This window comes from Mytilus californianus, unplaced genomic scaffold (genome assembly GCF_021869535.1).
Source record: "Mytilus californianus isolate M0D057914Y unplaced genomic scaffold, xbMytCali1.0.p SCAF_7, whole genome shotgun sequence".
Taxonomy (NCBI): Eukaryota; Metazoa; Mollusca; class Bivalvia; order Mytilida; family Mytilidae; genus Mytilus; species Mytilus californianus.
In genome coordinates, this window is record NW_026262723.1 from 76,221,588 (window position 1) to 76,241,305 (window position 19,718).

The 19,718-nt window shown below is 31.9% G+C and overlaps 1 protein-coding gene across 2 annotated transcripts in view; it reads left to right on the plus strand.

Annotated features, from left to right (window-relative positions):
- Window positions 1-17,423, plus strand: part of LOC127709213 (allatostatin-A receptor-like) — a 67,554-nt gene extending 50,131 nt beyond the window's left edge. For both annotated transcript variants that reach the window (XM_052214614.1, XM_052214615.1), the window contains one exon: window positions 15,856-17,423. In XM_052214614.1, coding sequence (XP_052070574.1) covers window positions 15,898-17,043 — 1,146 coding nt within the window. In that variant the 5' untranslated portion in view covers window positions 15,856-15,897 and the 3' untranslated portion in view covers window positions 17,044-17,423. The remainder of the gene's footprint in view (window positions 1-15,855) is intronic.
- Window positions 17,424-19,718: the final 2,295 nt, after the last annotated feature.

A 19,718-nucleotide genomic window follows, 5' to 3' on the forward strand; every position in this document is an offset into this window, starting at 1 on the left:
TATTCACCATCTGTTACAAAATACAGAGGTGTCGTCGTTAAGAGCTTTCCATCCACTCTAAAGATGGGAACAGCAATAAAATTGTTGTTTTTATGATATGTTGTATATTTACGATATATATCACGTGATGGCTGTATCGAGCTTCACCGATGAGTCTTTTGTAGAGGAAACGCGCATCTGGCTTAATTTGTTTTTAAGCCCGGTATCAATGATGAGTTTATGTACAGTCACTCCTTATTCTTTTTTTCTAACTGTTGCAAAATAGTATAATGATATAAAATATTTCAAAACTAAGAAATGTTGATACTTTTATTATTTGATTAAGGGTTTATAATTCAGTCTATCAATAGTAATGCTGTTTGACAGTAGTTTTGATCATATATCTTGACAGTCGTCTAATTTGTAAAATAAATAGTGATTCTTTCAGCTTTTTACTCTGTTTGATTAAATTCTTCGCTTTACATTATGCAACATGGGAAGAATACGAAATATGCGTATGTATAATAAAAAAATAAACGAAGGGAGAATAATATTTTATCTACACTTGTCTTGTTTTCAAAAGTGAAAACTGTCCATAAGAAAAAGTTCCGGGATAAAATTTACAATAGGCGCAGTTATGCTCTTTACATCGAAGGATTAACCTTATAAAGATTTTGCATAAACTTATTAATAAGACATTCGTTTTAGGTCGAAGGTGTATGAGGATTGAACCAAGCGTCATTTGTACATGTATCAAGGATCCCTTGCTTTTCTTCCTGTTCAGTTACTTTTTACGATTGGAGGAAAAATGGGAGAGAGAAAACACGAGACTTGTTTACAATGTTTTTCATAACAATAAACAAGTTTTAGAATTTCTTAATACAATATAATGACAACTCCGTTAATACGATATTATTTTTATTACATCGTGGCTATCAAATTTTGTCATATCTTAGTCATCAAACCCTGTCCGTTGTAGATGTCAAAAGAAATTATCTTAACTCTTTTATTTTGTTTGAAGCCAAATGAATTTTTGCTAATATAAAAACACGAGATTAGCTTCCTGTTTAATGCACAGACATGGACATCAGATAATATTCATTGTGAATGACTTGACTATCATATACCTCACGGGTGTTCATCGTTGTGAAAAATATCTCTGTAATTGACTCCAAATATGGATCTGTCAATTAGTGACAGTTAGTTTTCCAAGATAATTATCAAATACTTTCAGACAGCTCTCGTGGCAAAACGAAACATGTAATATAATCCGAAGCAACAAATTGATAATTCATCAAAATAAATCTTACATTTAACTTCAAATGTAGATGTCGCTTAATATGTTTCCAATATAAAAGTGAGCAACTGTGCTAGATGTTCCAGAGTACTAAAACAAATTCTGACTCCTTAAGGCAATGCCTTTAATTAAACGAGCTGTGATTTGCTTCTGTTTCTGACTATTTATTGTAATATTCATTCGTTTCATCAGTCAGTTCTGTTTCTGAAGGATTGATTATGGATTAGAATAATTTAGATGGCAAAACAAAAGTCTGTATTGTATTGCTCAAACGTAATTTATATATTTCCTGAGCCCTCAGTCCCCTGTAATGTTTCTTGTTATATTTCTTTTTGAATTTCAAGGCCTTGAGACCAAAGAACTGCTTTTTGGGATATATAAAGCATCTTGGGATTGTGTTCTAATCTTCTTGTCTGTAGAAGTTTCTTCGCTTGGTAAAAAAGGAAAATAGAAAGACCAAACCTCTCTAATTATTTTTTTAAAATTCACAATTTTTACATAGAATTAACATTTTTACCGTCCCAAAATGCTTTAAAGTCTAATGAAATCAATCCCTTTCCCAAAAAAACCGGGACCTTTTATAACTTACTATATGCTATTGAATTTGCTCATTGTTGAAGGCTGTACAATGCATGACTTGTAATCGTTCACATCGTGTTGCTTTTGTCTTTATGGATATTTGTATAACTAGTAACCACACCACATCTCCTTATTTTCAGACCAAAAAAATAGTATCATCTATTTGGTTGAATAAGATATCTAGATTCGAAATAAAAATATTATTTACTACACTAATTTCATGAACAAATAGATAACTAAAAGTCTTGATAGTTTGAGGATTGTCAATTTTTATCCATTTGGACTGGGACATGTTATATTGACAGTAAACTATTCGGAACTTATTATGTTTAGTTATATTTAAATACACCAACGGTGTGTAAGGACAACATTAAGATTCATTAGAATATAAGACAATAAAGGGTCATATATATATTTATGTCAATCACAATGTCAAGCATTTCTATTTAAACGTGATCGCAGACCAAGGTTTTTAGTACTAGTATATGTTTGTTTAAAAGTAATAACAAGTGTTGAAAAATCTTTTCAAGTAGGTTATTTAGACCAATAATTCTCAAATTATTCGAAGTTGCAAGCGCTTTCGAAGTTTGTCGAGTGAAACAAATTGATGGGAAGATGGTCATACCTCTTTTGAATAATTAAGCCTTGATTTACTGTATAAACTGTGATTTAACGTGTCTCGTATTGAGGAGGCAATAGCAATATTTTATTGTTTAACATAGTTTCGGCATTTTCTTTTTCGTTTTCACTTTCAACGATAAAATGAACGCATTTTTTTTGGTCTCCGCTAACTTGTTTACTGTTGGTGTAATATCTGCATTATCCGTGAATTTCAGTACCTCAAAGATTTATCTCTTCTATGTGTATTTCATGATATTCCAAGATTTCATAACACAAACTTAATTTTAAATTTAAACACCTCAACTCCGTGGTATTATGGTATCTAGCTCACCTCGAATCCACGGCTTTGTCAAACCAAAGACTTTAAAATTTGTATTTTCGTTTTCTCCTCCAAAATAGCACACAACAGTTAGGAGAATCACCAACTACTAGTCGACCCAGAGTCAAAATAATATCCTACAAAATGGCGATATACCTTCCTGTGAATTGTTACCTTTTGGCCTAGCATGCTACACAAAAACCAACTTACAATATCGATCTGGTACAAAATAGAGTTATTCATATCTCATGTACATGTTATTATCATGAATATTCATGTAATGCCGATATTTGCCGCTTGATGTTTAACAAACACTAACCAAATATATTTAGTTTTTCGTTAAATCTATATGACCCACAGTTACTGATATTTACAAAATGCTGCATAAAAGCCAGTGGAGGGTTGAGATCTATGAATTCAGGTTAGGAAAGCTTGACCCTAATAATGTAAAGAGGGCTTCGGACTCTATTAAAATTTAACCAAACGATTTTCACAAATTTAAAAACTAATATGTAACAAAATGTTGTCTGTCTTGAAAATTTAAGGTGCTTTAACTCAACTAAAAGATATTTAACAGTTTTTACGAACGTATTATATAATGAAGCAAACATACGTTGTAGAACATTTGTACAGTAAATCTATTTAAACTTATCATTTTATTTTTTAGTTGTCTAATAATCTTATATTTCATATATTATTATCTTTAAGTTACATAGAACTAGTTGATGTTTAATACAGATATTCGTTAAGTCATGTTCTAGCCATACCCATGCATATCTATCAGTAGTAGATACCGCCATGATTCATTCGATTTGCTTCAAGCTAATGTTGTCAAATGGCTTGTCGTAAAAAATACTTCTGGTATTGGTTTCTCAGACTGTTTTGAACATTATTATAAATGAAAGCGTCCAAGGAAAGCAAATAACTGTCAGATTGCGTTGCCGCGACTTTTTCTCATTTCTCGATATTAGTTTCTTTTTGGTGCTATCTGCACTTTATGGTTTAGGGGATTGACAAATTATTGTTTCGCGGCTGTTATATATTCTGATTTAGCAAGACGAGACATGACATTCATTGGTTACACAGGTTAATTCATCAAACTATTGTCTATTGTAATTTGTTAGATGTTCATTTTCATAAGAATACTAAGCACTAATAAACCATGACCATAATTATTAGTAGTTGTAAAACCTATGGTGTCAAACATATCGTATCATTAATCAATATGAATAAATGTAGATGCGGATAAAACAAGCACACATACAATAATAGGAAAAGTCATCAGGGTGAAATATATTTGAAAAAAAACTGTGTTTATGCAATAGTAGATTTTACCGCTGCATAAGTACTAAAATATGTTTATAGCAAAAAACGGTTTTGACACCAAAGAGAAACAAAATATTTATAAAGCCGTGCATGGCAGACGAAAAGATAAAAACCCGCTGTTCCGAGAAACGAACAAAGGCGTTGGATATACTATATATGTAAAATATGCTAGTATTGGGCATCTGTCTCCCAGAAATATATAAATGCGGTGTTTGTAGTTTAGAATATAAGGAAGGATCTAGGGATACACAATTCAACCTATGTGTGCAAGTGTGTGTTTTGGTGGACAGTAAAATAGCAAGTATACATTTTATATATCTTATACACACGAATACTGTACATATGCAATCTGTCCACAACGTCCATGGGGAGACAATCTTAGGAGTCTTCAGACGAAATACTTACTAATAGTTCTATTACTTCTCCAACCTCGTATATTCTTTACTTTTAAAGTGATTCGCTTTTGTCGAATGACACGACAGGAACGTCAGAATTTTAAGGCAACCACATATAGAAGATTTTCAGTTTTTTATGGTCATAACCTTAGACATATGTGACGTTAATGATCCCGAATAAATGATGTCTCTATTTTTTTTATTTATAATAATGTTTTTGAAAAAAGAGGGTGAAGATTTCGAGGGGAAATCTGAAATTCCATTAATCGAAGGGAAACTTAAAACGCTCTGGCAAAAAACGAAAGACGATAGAATACAACCAAGTTCACAAAACACTGAGTCTAATATATAGAACACCAAAGACTGAGTAACACAAACCCCATTGGAAACTTGGGGTGATCTCAGGTGCTTTGAAAAAAGTAAGCAGATCAAGACCAAGCAACACAAAATCCACTTAAAACGTAATTCTCGTCATTTATTAAAAAAATACCCTGTAGGCAGGACTTAAACGACCTTTGATAATATTAGTAACGACTTAAAAATCGCGATAGCTGTGGACTTTTAAAATCCATATATTGACAATTAAAATTTCAATTAGGTTTACATTTTTCGTTTTATAAAGATATCTAGTTTAAATGGATATTTTATTTGTCTAGAAAAAAAATAAGAACGACTTTCTGATATTAGTCATTTTAAAAATTTTGTTCAGTTACAAGTTTATAATAATTGTTGAGCAGACGTAAATGGAAATATTGGTAAAATATTTCAGAAATGAGGAATTGACTTTTTTAAAAGTTTTGAACAGTTTGAAATAACTGAAATGAAAGTGTGGTCAATCGAGTCCAATTTAACATGGTACGAGTGTTATGCAGTGACAGACTTTAGAAACCACAAGAACAAGTAAACAAGAATACAATGTACTCATTGTCATTCGTTATCAACTTTTAATGATACATCTATAATACATCTTTAATTTTGAACAGTTTCAAATATAATTTCAGTTCGGTATCACACGATTCATAATTAACTTACTTTTTAATTTTTTACTGTTATTTCGACAATAATATATGTAACGTCTGATTCAATGCTTTTGTACTTTTTTTGGTATTCTTTGCTAGAAATCACTATGTTCTAATAATAATTCGAATTTCTTCTTTTCTGAAAGATTTTTCAAGTTAGACTTTCCAGATTATTTTATAGGAAATTTTCAGCACAACATTGTATAATGCTCTTCATCTTCTTACTTTATTTTGGCCTTTTGACCTATTTATTGGAGCGTCACTAATGAGTCTTTGGAAGACGAAACCCGCGTCTGGCGTTCAAATCATATACCAGATATCTTTGATGAGATTTTTTTTTGTTTTTTGTTTTTTTATGTATAGAATGAATATGGTTTAATTCATTTTGTGGTTAAAAGAATGTTTCATAATTATTCAATGCAATTTATATTTCTGTGTTCTCACCCCTTTGTCCCGAAATAAACAACATTAAACATGTAACCTTAATAATTAGCCTTTCTTTGGGGATTTTCAGACTTTTCTCTCTATTCATGTAACAACTTAATTATTACTGTAATTTTGTTGGCTTCAAGTTTGTCATTCAGACATAACACTTCTAGTTATTCTTATTCCGGCAGGAAACATAGGTTTCCGACAATCATTCTGAAGGTTTATACACAAATAATTTTTATGAAGAAAAATCATAATTATTATTACAAAATTCTCAACTTTGGAGAGAAAAGTTTATTTAACTAAAACTAATGTATGGCTTTCCAAACTAATTGTTTATTTGTGATTTACTAATTCCATGTCGACCAGTTATCTTGGGTTCGCAACAAGTTGCGGAAGTGAATATTTATAGAAATAATACAGTGCTTCCGTCAGTTTAACTATATTTATGACGTTGTTTCAACATGACCAGACAGTGATCGCTATGCATTTCAAATTCAATGGTTAAATTGAGGTCAAAGCTCCAAATCAATAAGGATCAAAGATGAAGCTTAAGGATGTACTTAGGTGAGGTTTAGGAATTTGTGTCAGATGTTCGGACTCCTTGGTTTTTTTCCTACAATACATGGTATAATATTTTGCCCCATAACACCCATTTTTCTTTTCATATAAGACTTCATTAGCTCATTAAAAGGTCATTTACCAAAATTTAAGCAGATTCTAGATTTCTTTTCTTTCGATTTGAGACCCAAATAATACCAATGCAAATATAAGGTAAAAGTCCGAGTCAGCCTTTTCCCGCCATTTTAAAAAATCAAATATCTCGAAAAAGAGCTCCATAACCTATCAATATTTTTAGCTTATTTTGTTCCTTAACTAATGCTCTTTCGACTTATAGTAACAATTATAAATTCTAGATTTTTTTTTAATTTCACCTAAGTACATTCTTAAAGTAAAGTGTTCGTGGAAACATTTGTCAACATGACACTAACGTAAGTTCTTATTCAGTAAACGAAAAGACGACTGCGTTTGATTTTCAATTTACATGATACAGGCTTAGTAGCTTATAAAAATAAGGTGATGTGGTATGAATGTAAAAACAGCATTCCACATGAGACCTAAAGGACGAGGATGTAAACGACTAAAGGTCACCTTACAACCTTCAACAATGAGCACACTCCATACGTATAGTAACTATAATGAAAGGCCATCTTTGTAAAACTTGGCATATTAGATATAATGGACAATAGAATAGATATGCCCTCCCGATTTTTAAAGAGTAAAGGTCACGAAAAGATCTAAGGTACAGGCCAAAATCATGTCAATGTGGTAGACACTACACATCTAATATAGAAGAGATTATACGTCAAAGCCCATACAACAAAGAACAAATAATCGATAATTCAAAAAGTAACAATCCCTGACAGACAGAGACATGATATACAATAATGAAATACAAAGCTTGATCAACACGATTTACCACACACAACGAGGCAGTATGCGCCCGCGGAGGCTGAACAGATTCAAGCTGCATCAGACACGGCAAATATCAAGTACAGAAACAAGAACCGCAGTGGAAAAAAATATAATCCTCAACTCACTCTTCAAACAAAATATATCAAGCGTAAGCGGATAGTGTCTGTTACTAAATGCACGAAATATTTATTAACGGTTTGATGCAATATGAGTGAAAGTTACCAATGTTTACTTGTAGAGATGGTTTACTGTTCTTTATAGTATATTGATATGCTGTCGAGTTCGAGAAATTTCAATGATTATCTTTACTGTATTCTAAGTTTTTGTTTCCACCTGCTGGTACGTGTAATTACTTACTAAAACAATGTCTATATCAATATTTATCTATCATATGTAATTTTTATAAATTCTTTGAAGCTGTTTGAAGTTATCATATCTGAATTTATATAAGTAGGCATCTTGCAGGTATTGAAATTGTTCAAAATAACTTTTCAATTATACATAATCTACATAGATTAGTCGGAAACAAAGACTTATTGACTGACGACAGATGCTTTTACGTTAATTACATCCTGTTGAGTATGAGACAATCCAATATATAGTTATACATTTCAAGGACTCATACAATTGTCATCACGTTGCCTGTTATAGCTGACTGTACGGTATGAGTTTATCTCACTCTTGAAGGTTGTTCCATGACCTGTAATTACTTACATCAAAGTCATTTGGACTCTGTTGGATAGTTGTGTCATCATACCAAATTTTATATCATACGGATCTCAAAGTTTTTAGTATTTCAAATCTATTCAAACGCAAGACATGACAATGTTAGCGGAATTTAGTTCGGTTTGAATGATACTCTGATAGTATGTACCTTGTTGGTGATTTTTAACTTTAGTTGCTTTAAAGAAATATAATCTAAAAAAAAATTTAATTAAGTCGAGAAAAGTAAACTGATGCCGCATTTACATTAAACTTATTACTATGCTAGTTTTCTTTATGGAAAAAAAAAAAAACATTTAATTTATTCGGCTTGAATCGTCCTTTGATAAACAGGAAAATATGTCGCTTTTACTCTTAACGATTGACACGTTTTGAAGAAATACAAATCTTAAGTAACGAAAAAAGGAAGGATAAAAAAGCGAAAGCAAGAAACACTATCCTCCTATGAAATAACAATGATATTAAATACCCTTTAATTTATACTATGAGAGTCAAAAATCATCAAATCCAACAAAAGTAATTGAGACTGTAGCCAACAAAAAGTAGAAAAAAACTTAAAAAAATATCGTCTGCGAGGGGATATGTACCAGTATTTACAAACCAACTTTATTATGAACGGAATAACGCAAACAAACCGATTGTCTGAAACAAAACATAACCACTGAATGGACACGTAAAACAAATGTTGAATCGATTCTATATTATAAATAAGTATTAAACTAAAATGAATAAAATACAAAAATGTATAGCCGTACGATCGTTTCATATTTTGGACCAATTAATCAGTTACATAGTCCCGGAGCTAGACTGCTCCACTATGGTGGTAAATTGACACAAGTTTTTAACTCAAAATCAAAAGATACGCGAATTTTTACTTCAATGTATTTCACATCAGTACCATTTCAAAAAAGTTTTCTAATAGTAAATGGAAAATTATTTTATTTATTTAAAAGATTTTTTTACAAAGTAAAAGAGATGATACTTTGAAATGATCACTGAATGAAAGTACTTAAAATTTGAAAAACATGATGATTTAAAAATAAAACACCTTTGTTTAATCAATCTTTGAGAGGCAATTTGTTTTTGATTGTTTTGAGAGGAACGTCTTCATAAAGAAGCAATTTGTTCACATAACTCGTAAATTTAAGTAGTTTTCTTATCACATTCTCAAAATACCGACATTTGCTGTACGATGTAAATATCGATAAACTATTTACCCCCATCGTTCTCTACTGATTTGTTTGTTTGTTTTTGTTTTTGTTTTTTTTTTGGGGGGGGGGGATTGCTGCGAGTTACTGTGTAAATATAAAAAAAAAGTAATTTTCAATTAGAAGATGGCATTTTTGCAAGTTGCAAGTATGGTCACTGTACAAATTTCGATTGTGCTGAAATCTAATGGACACACCCAATTGACTATTTCAAGCAGTATTGGACTATTGTATGAATGGTTGACCTTTTTGTATTTGGTTTGACTCCAGTCAAAGCATTGAACTGATCAGAATTTAAAAGCAGGCTTTCTTACCCGGATATAACATTTTTCATATGCTTCCGCAATGGTAAATGATGAACTCTTAATGTGCTTTTCTCATGTTAATATAAAACATGGAAATCATTCCCGTGTAAAGCACAATTGTATCTGGTTACAGTTTGATTGTACAGTTCAGTAAGCATGGTCATTATTGCTGCTATATGCGCAGGTTATTTAGTTGACACCTCCTTTTGTTCAAAATTATATTCTTAGATGGTTGACAAAGATAAAACACCAGTTACTAGCATAAGTAATATAAACCTCCAGTTACAAACAACAAATATAATGAAATTTGTGTTTTACCTTTTCAACACATTCTGAAGTTTATTAAATACAGGTTTTCATCCCTGCTGTTTGCTTTCCGGGTAGACTTTCATCTACTAGCAAATATGAGCTGTCTGATTTGAGAATGCCTAATACAGCACTATTCAAAGTGTAGTACTGGATAAGGATATCTAATTTCTAAATTATTTTTCTCTACAGGAATGTCGTCTGTCGAGATTATATTTATTTATAAAGACAAGTATCATTTCCTGTTTGTAAGATAAATTGTCATTAAGTTTCACCACACCTTTCTAGAGTCGCAGTTGATCTTTCTCATTGGGTTTTTTTCTTTTTTTCTTTACATTTTTTCGATAAACAAGCTGCAATGTAATCGTGGTTAATGCGTACACGTCATTCTTTTCAAGTTTCATGTGAAATAAAATCGATACTCAAGCTACACTATACATTGTGTAAACATTGTAATTATAAGAAATGTTCAGAAAGCTTCTTTTTTTTTAAATTTTAAACACATTTTTCATTTAAAATAGGTACTCCAACAATAATATTACATACTATACTACCGCATCATAGAATGCTTGCACTTTCTGAAAGAAATTAAAATTTTAAAATTCTGATATAGAAACTATGCTTACACATAGTGCAGTGAACAATACACAATCTGTTGACGGTTAAATCATAAAAGATTGATAGATGTGTACAGGTACATGATTACCCTAACAAACGTCACTGAAATTGGAGACAAAATATTGGCCTTATTTTACTTTGGCCTTTACTACATACTACATGTTTTGTTGTGTCGTAGGCTATTCAGAATGTACATTACATTTTTATAAATCTGACCACAAAAAGTGAAGAATACGCAACACAAAGAACTATCCATTCATCTGTCTTTATATTGAACAATTCGTTCAATTTCATCATTGTACAGTCATTTGGTAGTATATTGATCAAAGCGTTCAAGTCAAGCACTGTACAGTCATTTGGTAGTACTTCGAAATACGAAGTCAATTTCCGATCTGATTTATTAATCAAAATTCGCGTTATCAGAGATTTTTTGTGTATTATTGTGCCTATATTTTCTATAAATATTTTGACAATCCATAAGTTTACGATTATCTTACATGTACATGCTTGATGTTTTAGAAGCAGTCCATAGGTCAATGGCAACTTTACTAGTTATTCCCCTTTATTTCCGCCTGATCTTCAAACAGCAATCTATCAATAAATCTCTTTTAGTTAATATGAAAGAGTCACAATGACCTCAATTATAAAAATCCGTCCATTTTCCCCTAGAACCAAAATAGCCATTTAGTGATTAATGGTACAAGATACAAATGATAATTTGATTATTCATTATTTATTATACTGTATAGATCATTTCAAGACCTGAAATAAATCGAATCTAGCTTTAAACCATGAGTTACTGTATAAGCCATTTATAAAAATTAGGACGCTCGTGCAGACATATAAAGTTCTTGCCGTCTTGGTGATTCTAGATGGAAAAGCATTGATGAAATATTTTTATTTTATTACTTAATACATACAAAAATTACATTGTCGTAGAACTAGGACTGACAGTTTGAAATGATGTAAATGGTGGTTGAAGATGAAGTGATTTCTTTAGAAGCAAGCAATAATTGCTGTTTGTTGGAACGATTTTAGAGATAAATGGGGAAAAGTAGTGAATGATAAGAACTTCCCTTTTATTATCTTAATTAAAACACTGGAACATTAATTTACGCATGTTGTAATAGGTGCAATGTAATTACAATTTTCAAAGGATTTTGCAATTACTATTTTTTTTAACTAATATGGACGTCAGAACAGTTGTAAATATCTAAATGAACCGAATGAAATTGTTATAAATAAATAAGGGAAGTGACAAAAAACTGATTTTTTTTAAGGTTTAACAAGTTTTCCTTAATGAGACAATGTTATGTAATAATGGAATAAATAGTTTATCAATATTAATTAAGATGACATATTGACTACACCTTATACAATATTTTCTGTTAATTCCGTTTTGTTTTGTTATTTTGCTTTTTTTGTTTTTTTCTTCCAGATTTACACTAATTACTGAATGTATAGAGTTGTTTCATCTGTTGTGCTTCCTGTTTTCTTTATGATTTATTTCATTAGTTCATTATTTTCACATTATTAAAATTATTTAAAAAATATGCTCAATTAAAAAAAAATATACATGCTCTTCTGTTTGTATATAATACTAGCCCTCTTCTGTTTGTCTTTAAAAATATATACACTTCTGTTTGTCTTTCTCGGTTCTCGGCATAGTATTGAAAAAATATAGGTCAGGTCAATTTCACTGCATTTTTTATCATCATCAGAATTTGTACCAGAGCTGACATAATCAGAACTTCATGCGTCTACTTTGAGGAACATGCATTAATCCAAGGGAATTATAAATACGGAGTTCTGTTAATTGGGATGTTAGGTTGAAAACATGATTGTGTGAATGCACTTAACCCCTTGTAGCTAATCGTACTTGCGGGTTTTTATTTGGCTGTACGACATGTTTTAGCACACGGCCAAACACAATTGGGAATCGACTCATATAAACATAGTTGGAATAAAAATGACTGTCAAAAAAGTTGAATATTTCGTTTGTTAAATCTCGTTTAACCCAAAACTGTCATTCGAAAGTGTTTTCACCAAGTCAGGAGTATGACGGTCAACCGCAAATAGTTTCGTTGCCATGATGATTGTTCGATAAAATCCTCCCTCAAAATGACAACTATGTATGGGCTTTGGTTTTGTTCTCAATATACAATTCAGTTAAGTACATTTTGTATACCCTATTCGTACATAAAGTATACGTCGCCATGGAGACTTCAACCCATTAACGATATCTAGATGTGAACATTACCCTTTGATACTTTATAAAAATAATGAGATGTGGTATGATTGCCAATGAGACAAATATCCACCAAAGTTCAAATGAAGTGGATGTGAGCAATTATAGGCAACCGCACGCCATTCAACAATGAGAAAAGCCACCACCATATAGTCGGCGTAAAAGGCCCCGACATGAAAAGTGAAAAAAATCAAAAGAGAAAACTAACGACCTTATTTATAACAAAACAATTTACGAAAAACAAATATGACAGACATGAACCAACGACAACGACTCAACACAGGCTCCTGACTTGGGACAGGCACATAAATAATGTGGCTATTGTATTGTATTCAACATCTTATACAATTTAAAAAAAATACTGGGCATATTTCAAGTAATAAATGCATATACTGCAGATTAGGCAGGTTTTGTGAAATAAAATGAATGGGAGGAAAATTTAAAAAAAACAATACCATAATTCTATATCATTAAGCATTGTTTTTGAGATACGAATAAATTCGATTTGATTTAGGCTGTCCTTATACACAAATTTTATATTGAAAAAATTAAAGGGTTTCCAAAATTGTTTATCCTAATTATTATATTCTGAATGATATTTTGATCTTAATATAAAAATAAGAAGATGTGATATGATTGCTAATGAGATATCTATCCACCAGAGACCAAAACGACGAGAATGTTAACAACTACAGGTTACTGTACGGCCTTCAACAATGAAAAACAAATACCGTATAGAAAACTATCAAAAAAACCGCTACGCGACAAACTGTGAACTATTTAAAAGAGATTTATACTAGAAACAATTAACATGGTTCTATTTTCTAGTATATCATACTCTCCTAAAGGATTATAATATACATATTATATAAATACTAAAAGCAATAAGCGAAGAACAAATATGACATAAAGCAACCAACTTTAACTACTGAATTACAGACTCCTGACTTTAACAAGGCACATAAAGAATATAACCGTGTTAACCATGATTGTGAGCACATAACCCTCACCTAACCTGAGACATTGACGTAACATCATTAAAACATATTGTTTGAATCAGTCGGAAAGGGCTTGACTAATTATATAGGCACGAAGCACCAAACAAAACTGATAAAAATACACACAAAAAGTACCATTCTAAGAATACTTGGAGTTACTGAAAGCCAGTCAAGGCCAATTTCAACTTATGAAGATAATACTAGTATTTACAAATGTTGAAAAATCTTTTAAGCATGAATACTTATTTGATAAATACATATTTTATAATAACAATAAAAAAAAATACAAACGAGTATTTTAAACACTTAAATAACAAAAAAAATTGGATGATGAAAGTCTATGATCGACGAGGAACAAACAATGGATGGTAGCAATCTATTACTACTCGACATGTATTGAATTACAGAGCCCATTTATAATCGACGAGATTAGGAACAAAAAAAGATATGCACTATTTGTGTTCAATGCAAAATTAACGAGCAGCCTTGTTTCATGTTAAATAATAATAAGATAGAGACAAAAAGACGTTTAGATCGACAGTCAGAACTAATCAATTGTAAGATATCCAAATAATACACTTTATTCCATTTTGGTACTATTTTAGGAGGTTCTTCTAAACGAATTAGATTTTGAATAAAAAAACATATTCACCTGAAGAATAGTGATATTCACCGCGCTAAAAGTCGCGTGCTTTTACCTGTATAATGATGGTAAACTGTTTGACGTACAATTTGTTTTGGTAAATAATTTTCATTAATTTCATTTTCTCTTCCGGAACATGGAATAAAACAATTACTATCTTTTGCTTCGGTAAACACGTGGTTTAAACTGACTTTTCAAAAAAACTGATATTCACTTCGGTCGTTGGCCTCAGTGAATATCAGTTTCTACAAAAGTCAATAAAACCACATATTTATCTCACCAAACGACAGTAATTGTATAATATTTACCTCATCAAAAGACAGTAATTGTATAATATTTACCTCATCAAAAGACAGTAATTGTATAATATTTACCTCATCAAAAGACAGTAATTGTATATTATTCCACTGTTTATACATATTGATAGTTTAATCAATATTTGATTGGTTGAAACTATCCCACGTGTCATTGAACAAATCTTCATATTCCCTTCTGAGGATCATATTCCCCTCTGAAGTGTCGGGATTACATCGTGCGACGTTACGCGCGGTTAATGTACATAACGTTTTGAATTTCTTATTCTTCTTAAAATAGTGATAGCAAAAATCATTATCATGTTCAAATTTATTTCAGACGATAAAACAAAAAGACTAATAATGAACTTTTGATCCGTACTGCTTATCAATGTGTATGTCATGTTTAGTTTAACTTATAAAAACAAGAGGATAAGGAAAAAAATGTATGCAAAATAATAATTAATGTATTGATAGTAAACAAAGCATAGGCAGTGGAATAAAACATTCATTTCCCTTTGCCTCGGGAGATATGAAGATTTGCTCACCCTCGAAAAATCATATTTCCCTCGGGCAGAGCCCTCGTGAAATATGAATATTCTTGGGTGAACAAATCTTCATATCTTCCTCAGGCATGGGAAATAAATGTATAATATTTACCTCATCAAAAGACAGTAATTGAATTATATTCGTCAGAAAGATTGTAAGTGAAGACTCAGCAAAAGTGTTATTTAAGTAGGGTCCTGATCATTTGCCAATGATAATTTTTTCTTAGGTTGACTAGTCAACTAGGTATGGGCTTTGCTCATTGTTGAAGGCCGTACGGTGACCTATAGTTGTTAATTTCTGTGTCATTTGGTCTCTTGTGAAGAGTTGTCACATTGGCAATCATACCACATCAAATGTATCTATGGGTTTTCAGTATGAAGATAAATGAAATTATTCTAATACGTCAACATGACGTCATACTACTTCGTTGAATACACAACGACACATTCGATAAAGTAAAGTATACATAAATTATCTGTTGAAATTTTATTTTACAGTTTCGTTTTTATTTTTTTTATTTTCAGGTCCATTAACTTCTAGATGAATTTGAAAGCCTTTTGACCATCATGACATCGGGATTTATCAATACTACTTCCGGAATGATGAATTCAACCATGTCAAATAATTTGTCCGAAAGTATTCAAGGAGAGATGGAAAGTGCGCTTGCATTTGAACGCGCAGTACATTTGGCTGTATCAATTATATTCGGCATTGTTGTTCTAGTTGGGTTTTTAGGAAACCTTTTGGTGATCATTGTTGTTTGGTCAAACACACAGATGCAAAATACAACAAATATATTAATTGTTAGCCTGGCCTTTGCGGATCTTTCGTTTATTATATTCTGTGTTCCCTTTACTGCCACAAAATATGTCATGTCAACATGGCCCTTCGGTACTCTTTGGTGTAAGATATCAAGTTATCTTATGTATGTTTGCGCATTTGCAAGTGTATATACCCTTGTTCTCATGTCACTTGATCGGTATCTTGCAGTAGTTCATCCAATCACATCAATGAAAATCCGAAACAGAAGAAATGCGAACTTTCTGGTTGTTTTAACATGGATTGTGATTCTCGGCTCTAATCTCCCGGCAGCTTTCGAGTTCCATGTACTTGAATATAAATTTTATGAAAGTAATCGATCAACATGTATACTAGAGCAAAATTTCTCAGTTGCTCGTAGATTCCACGGTTGCTTCTTTGCTTTCGGATATGTATTACCTTTAACACTGATTTGCGTTTTGTATGGATTTATGTTGAAAAGGCTTTTGTATGGAGTTGTTCCCGGTGGAAGCCAACGTGCCGAAAGTATAAGATCCAAGAAAAGAGTTACGAAGATGATTATAATCGTTGTAGGAATATTTGCCTTGTGCTGGTTACCAATTCAGATTATGTTTTTGGTTCAATATTTTGGACATTTTGAAGCAAACCCAATTACATTTGGTATTCAAATGACTGCAAATTGCTTAGCTTATATGAACAGTTGCGTCAACCCTATACTGTACGCTTTTCTGTCCGAAAATTTCAGACGAAGTTTCAGAAAGCTTCTTTGTTGCAAAGGACAAGTATCAACGAAATTTGAATATGAAAGAACCCATGCGCCACGCGGGGCTGATAAGGAAACAAAGGAGATGCTGTTAAACAATCTGAACCATACCAACAATGATTGCAGTACTAAAGATAAAAATTGCAACACCGAAAACACGGTTACTTAAAGTTACACATTAACGAAAACAATGTATTAAAATGTTCCAGTTTGATTGACATCTTAAATGAAATAATAGTATGAACAATAGCCGGACTTATATCTCTGGAGGCTTGTAGGCTCGAATGTACATTTCAGACCGCTGTGACAAAGTACGCAATAGTATTAAAGACACACGATATTTACAAAGTTTGTAAAAACTGTTCATTGATAGAAAAGCAAGTGTAGAGATAACATTTTCGAAAGAGAATTTTGTATTATTAAAAACATATCTGTAACATACAAACAGTTTTGATGAAGTGACAAAAAATCAATACTACTAAATCTTTATGTTGTATATTATATAAATTGTAGCTATGTATTGTTCTAAAAAATAAAAATAGACCTATGTGTTTCATTTTGAAAAAAAATATAGGCTTGATACTGATGCACTACAGGTCGTATTTCATGAAAGAGAAGCGAAAGATACCAAAGGGATATTCAAACTCATAAGTCGAAAACAAACTGACATTGTCCTGGCAAAAAGAACAACGATTCAAAAGACGAACAACAGTATACGATACACAACAAAGAAAACTAAAGACTGAGCAACACGAACCCCACCAAAAACGGAAGGGGGGATCTCCGGTGCTCTGGAAGGGTAAGCAGGTCCCGCTCTACTTGCAACACCCACGGGTACGTCAATATCGCCATTATATGCATATTTTAAACTAGTATTGGCAGTAAAAACTACAACAATATATAGTATATAAAAAGCATATGTGGTATGATTGTGAATTAGACAACTATTTATTAAAACAGAAGGACATATATTCATACAGTTATCAACAATAAGCAAAGTACACACAGCATTATAGACTAGAGGCATCAGTAGTTTACCCATGTTCAGATCTTATAAATCCATTTAAATCCATTACGAAGATACAGATCAACATATAGACAAAATGTCACGATCGGAAATATGACAAAACCGGTAAACATAGAGATCAGACGAATATTTTGTTATCTAAAGATCTGCATTAAGTTATAAAAGGCCCCGATATGACAAAATGTTAGGCCGGATGTTTTCTCTTTTGAACTGATGATAACTTAGATTCTCTGATCTAATGATTTAAATATTTTTCATTTATTAAAACGTCACAAAAGACACCAGGATGTTAATTGTCATCTCTTCTACGAAAAAAATATTCTACTAGTATACATACCTAGATTTAAGTATTTTATAAACGTTAACCCCTTTTCCGCATGTGTTCCTGGGTTTATAAAATTCATCCTGCCCGTTGGAGCACACGCCCAGTTTATGGTGGGATTCCTCTAGTCAAGTTTCAAAAGTAAAAGTTATATACAAATGGATACGCCTTTAAGACGATCTTGGGCACAGCGAACAACATAAAAAGTCATTTAGATGACAACAAACGGTATCAGACATCGGTCCGAGTCTAGACAGTTCTGAATAGATTAAAAAACTCATCAAACGGTTTCAAGTTTTTTTCTGTGTACAACAGATGCGCATTTCGACTATTTATGACTCATCAGTGGCGACCGAATCAAAACAGATGGAAGGATCAAATACGAGGTTGAAGACATTGAAAACTAAACATTCTAAAGGGTAGTGCCAAATACGGCTGAAACCATCCATGCTTGGTGGTAGAAACACCTCAGTGTTTCGAATAATATAAGATTTTATGAACTTTAAATTTACCGAAAATGACCAGACAACCAAACGAATGATACCCCCTGGGTCGAAACGTCCATCAACAGCGACATCGACTCAGCTGTTGTAAAACTTAAATTACCCCCAAAAAATCAGTTATCTGACCTTGAGATCTAAGATAAAGCTAAGAGATTATCGACAATGGTACTCAATGCATCGTCTGGGTGTGACGCAGCAACGTACCACAAGTCAAAAAGCCTATGTCAGAGGATAAGCAAAGTAGATATCACCAAAAAATCAATTATCTAACGTTTGAGTCAAGGTCACATTAAGGTCAAGATAATACACCATCTTATTGTAATACATCTTTATAACAAATATAATAAGTCTGTGTTTGAAAAAAAATGTTAAAGCCCGGACAATGTTTTAGAACAACAACAACAAAAAGAATGCATGCATAGTGCTGAACTAATATGCTGCACATCAGTTAGAAATATTAATTTACGAAATAAAAATGAAAATTGGCTAACTGTACATGTGTCATTAAGGGGATTTTCTAAACACATTTTTTCAAGATATTGATTTGCGAAGAAGCAGCAATAAAATTGGTTGACACATTTGTTTTAAGTGGTATATGTGACTAGGTAATTCTTCTTAATAAAGAAATATACATATTCGCAAAGGGAAGTAACTGCTATGTTAAAAGTTGGCTATCAGAAATTACCATATGCTTCACCATTATATTCTTATATGTAAATGATTAACCGTTGATGTGTTCTCTTTTAAAATATTTCCTTCCTAAACGACACTTCGTCAATGTCCGTTTTCGCTACCTATCGAAAGTCAGATTAAGGTTTGGAATCTGAGCAGGTGTATATACTCTCCTGTTATTCCCCTAGCGGCAGGTGAGGACTCTGCAAGACTAGGGATATGCTAACACTTGGAATTAATGAAATCCATTTAATTTGCTGACATCGAAATCATGCTATTTTACTCTTAAATATCAGACACTGTACTACGAGTAGATATTA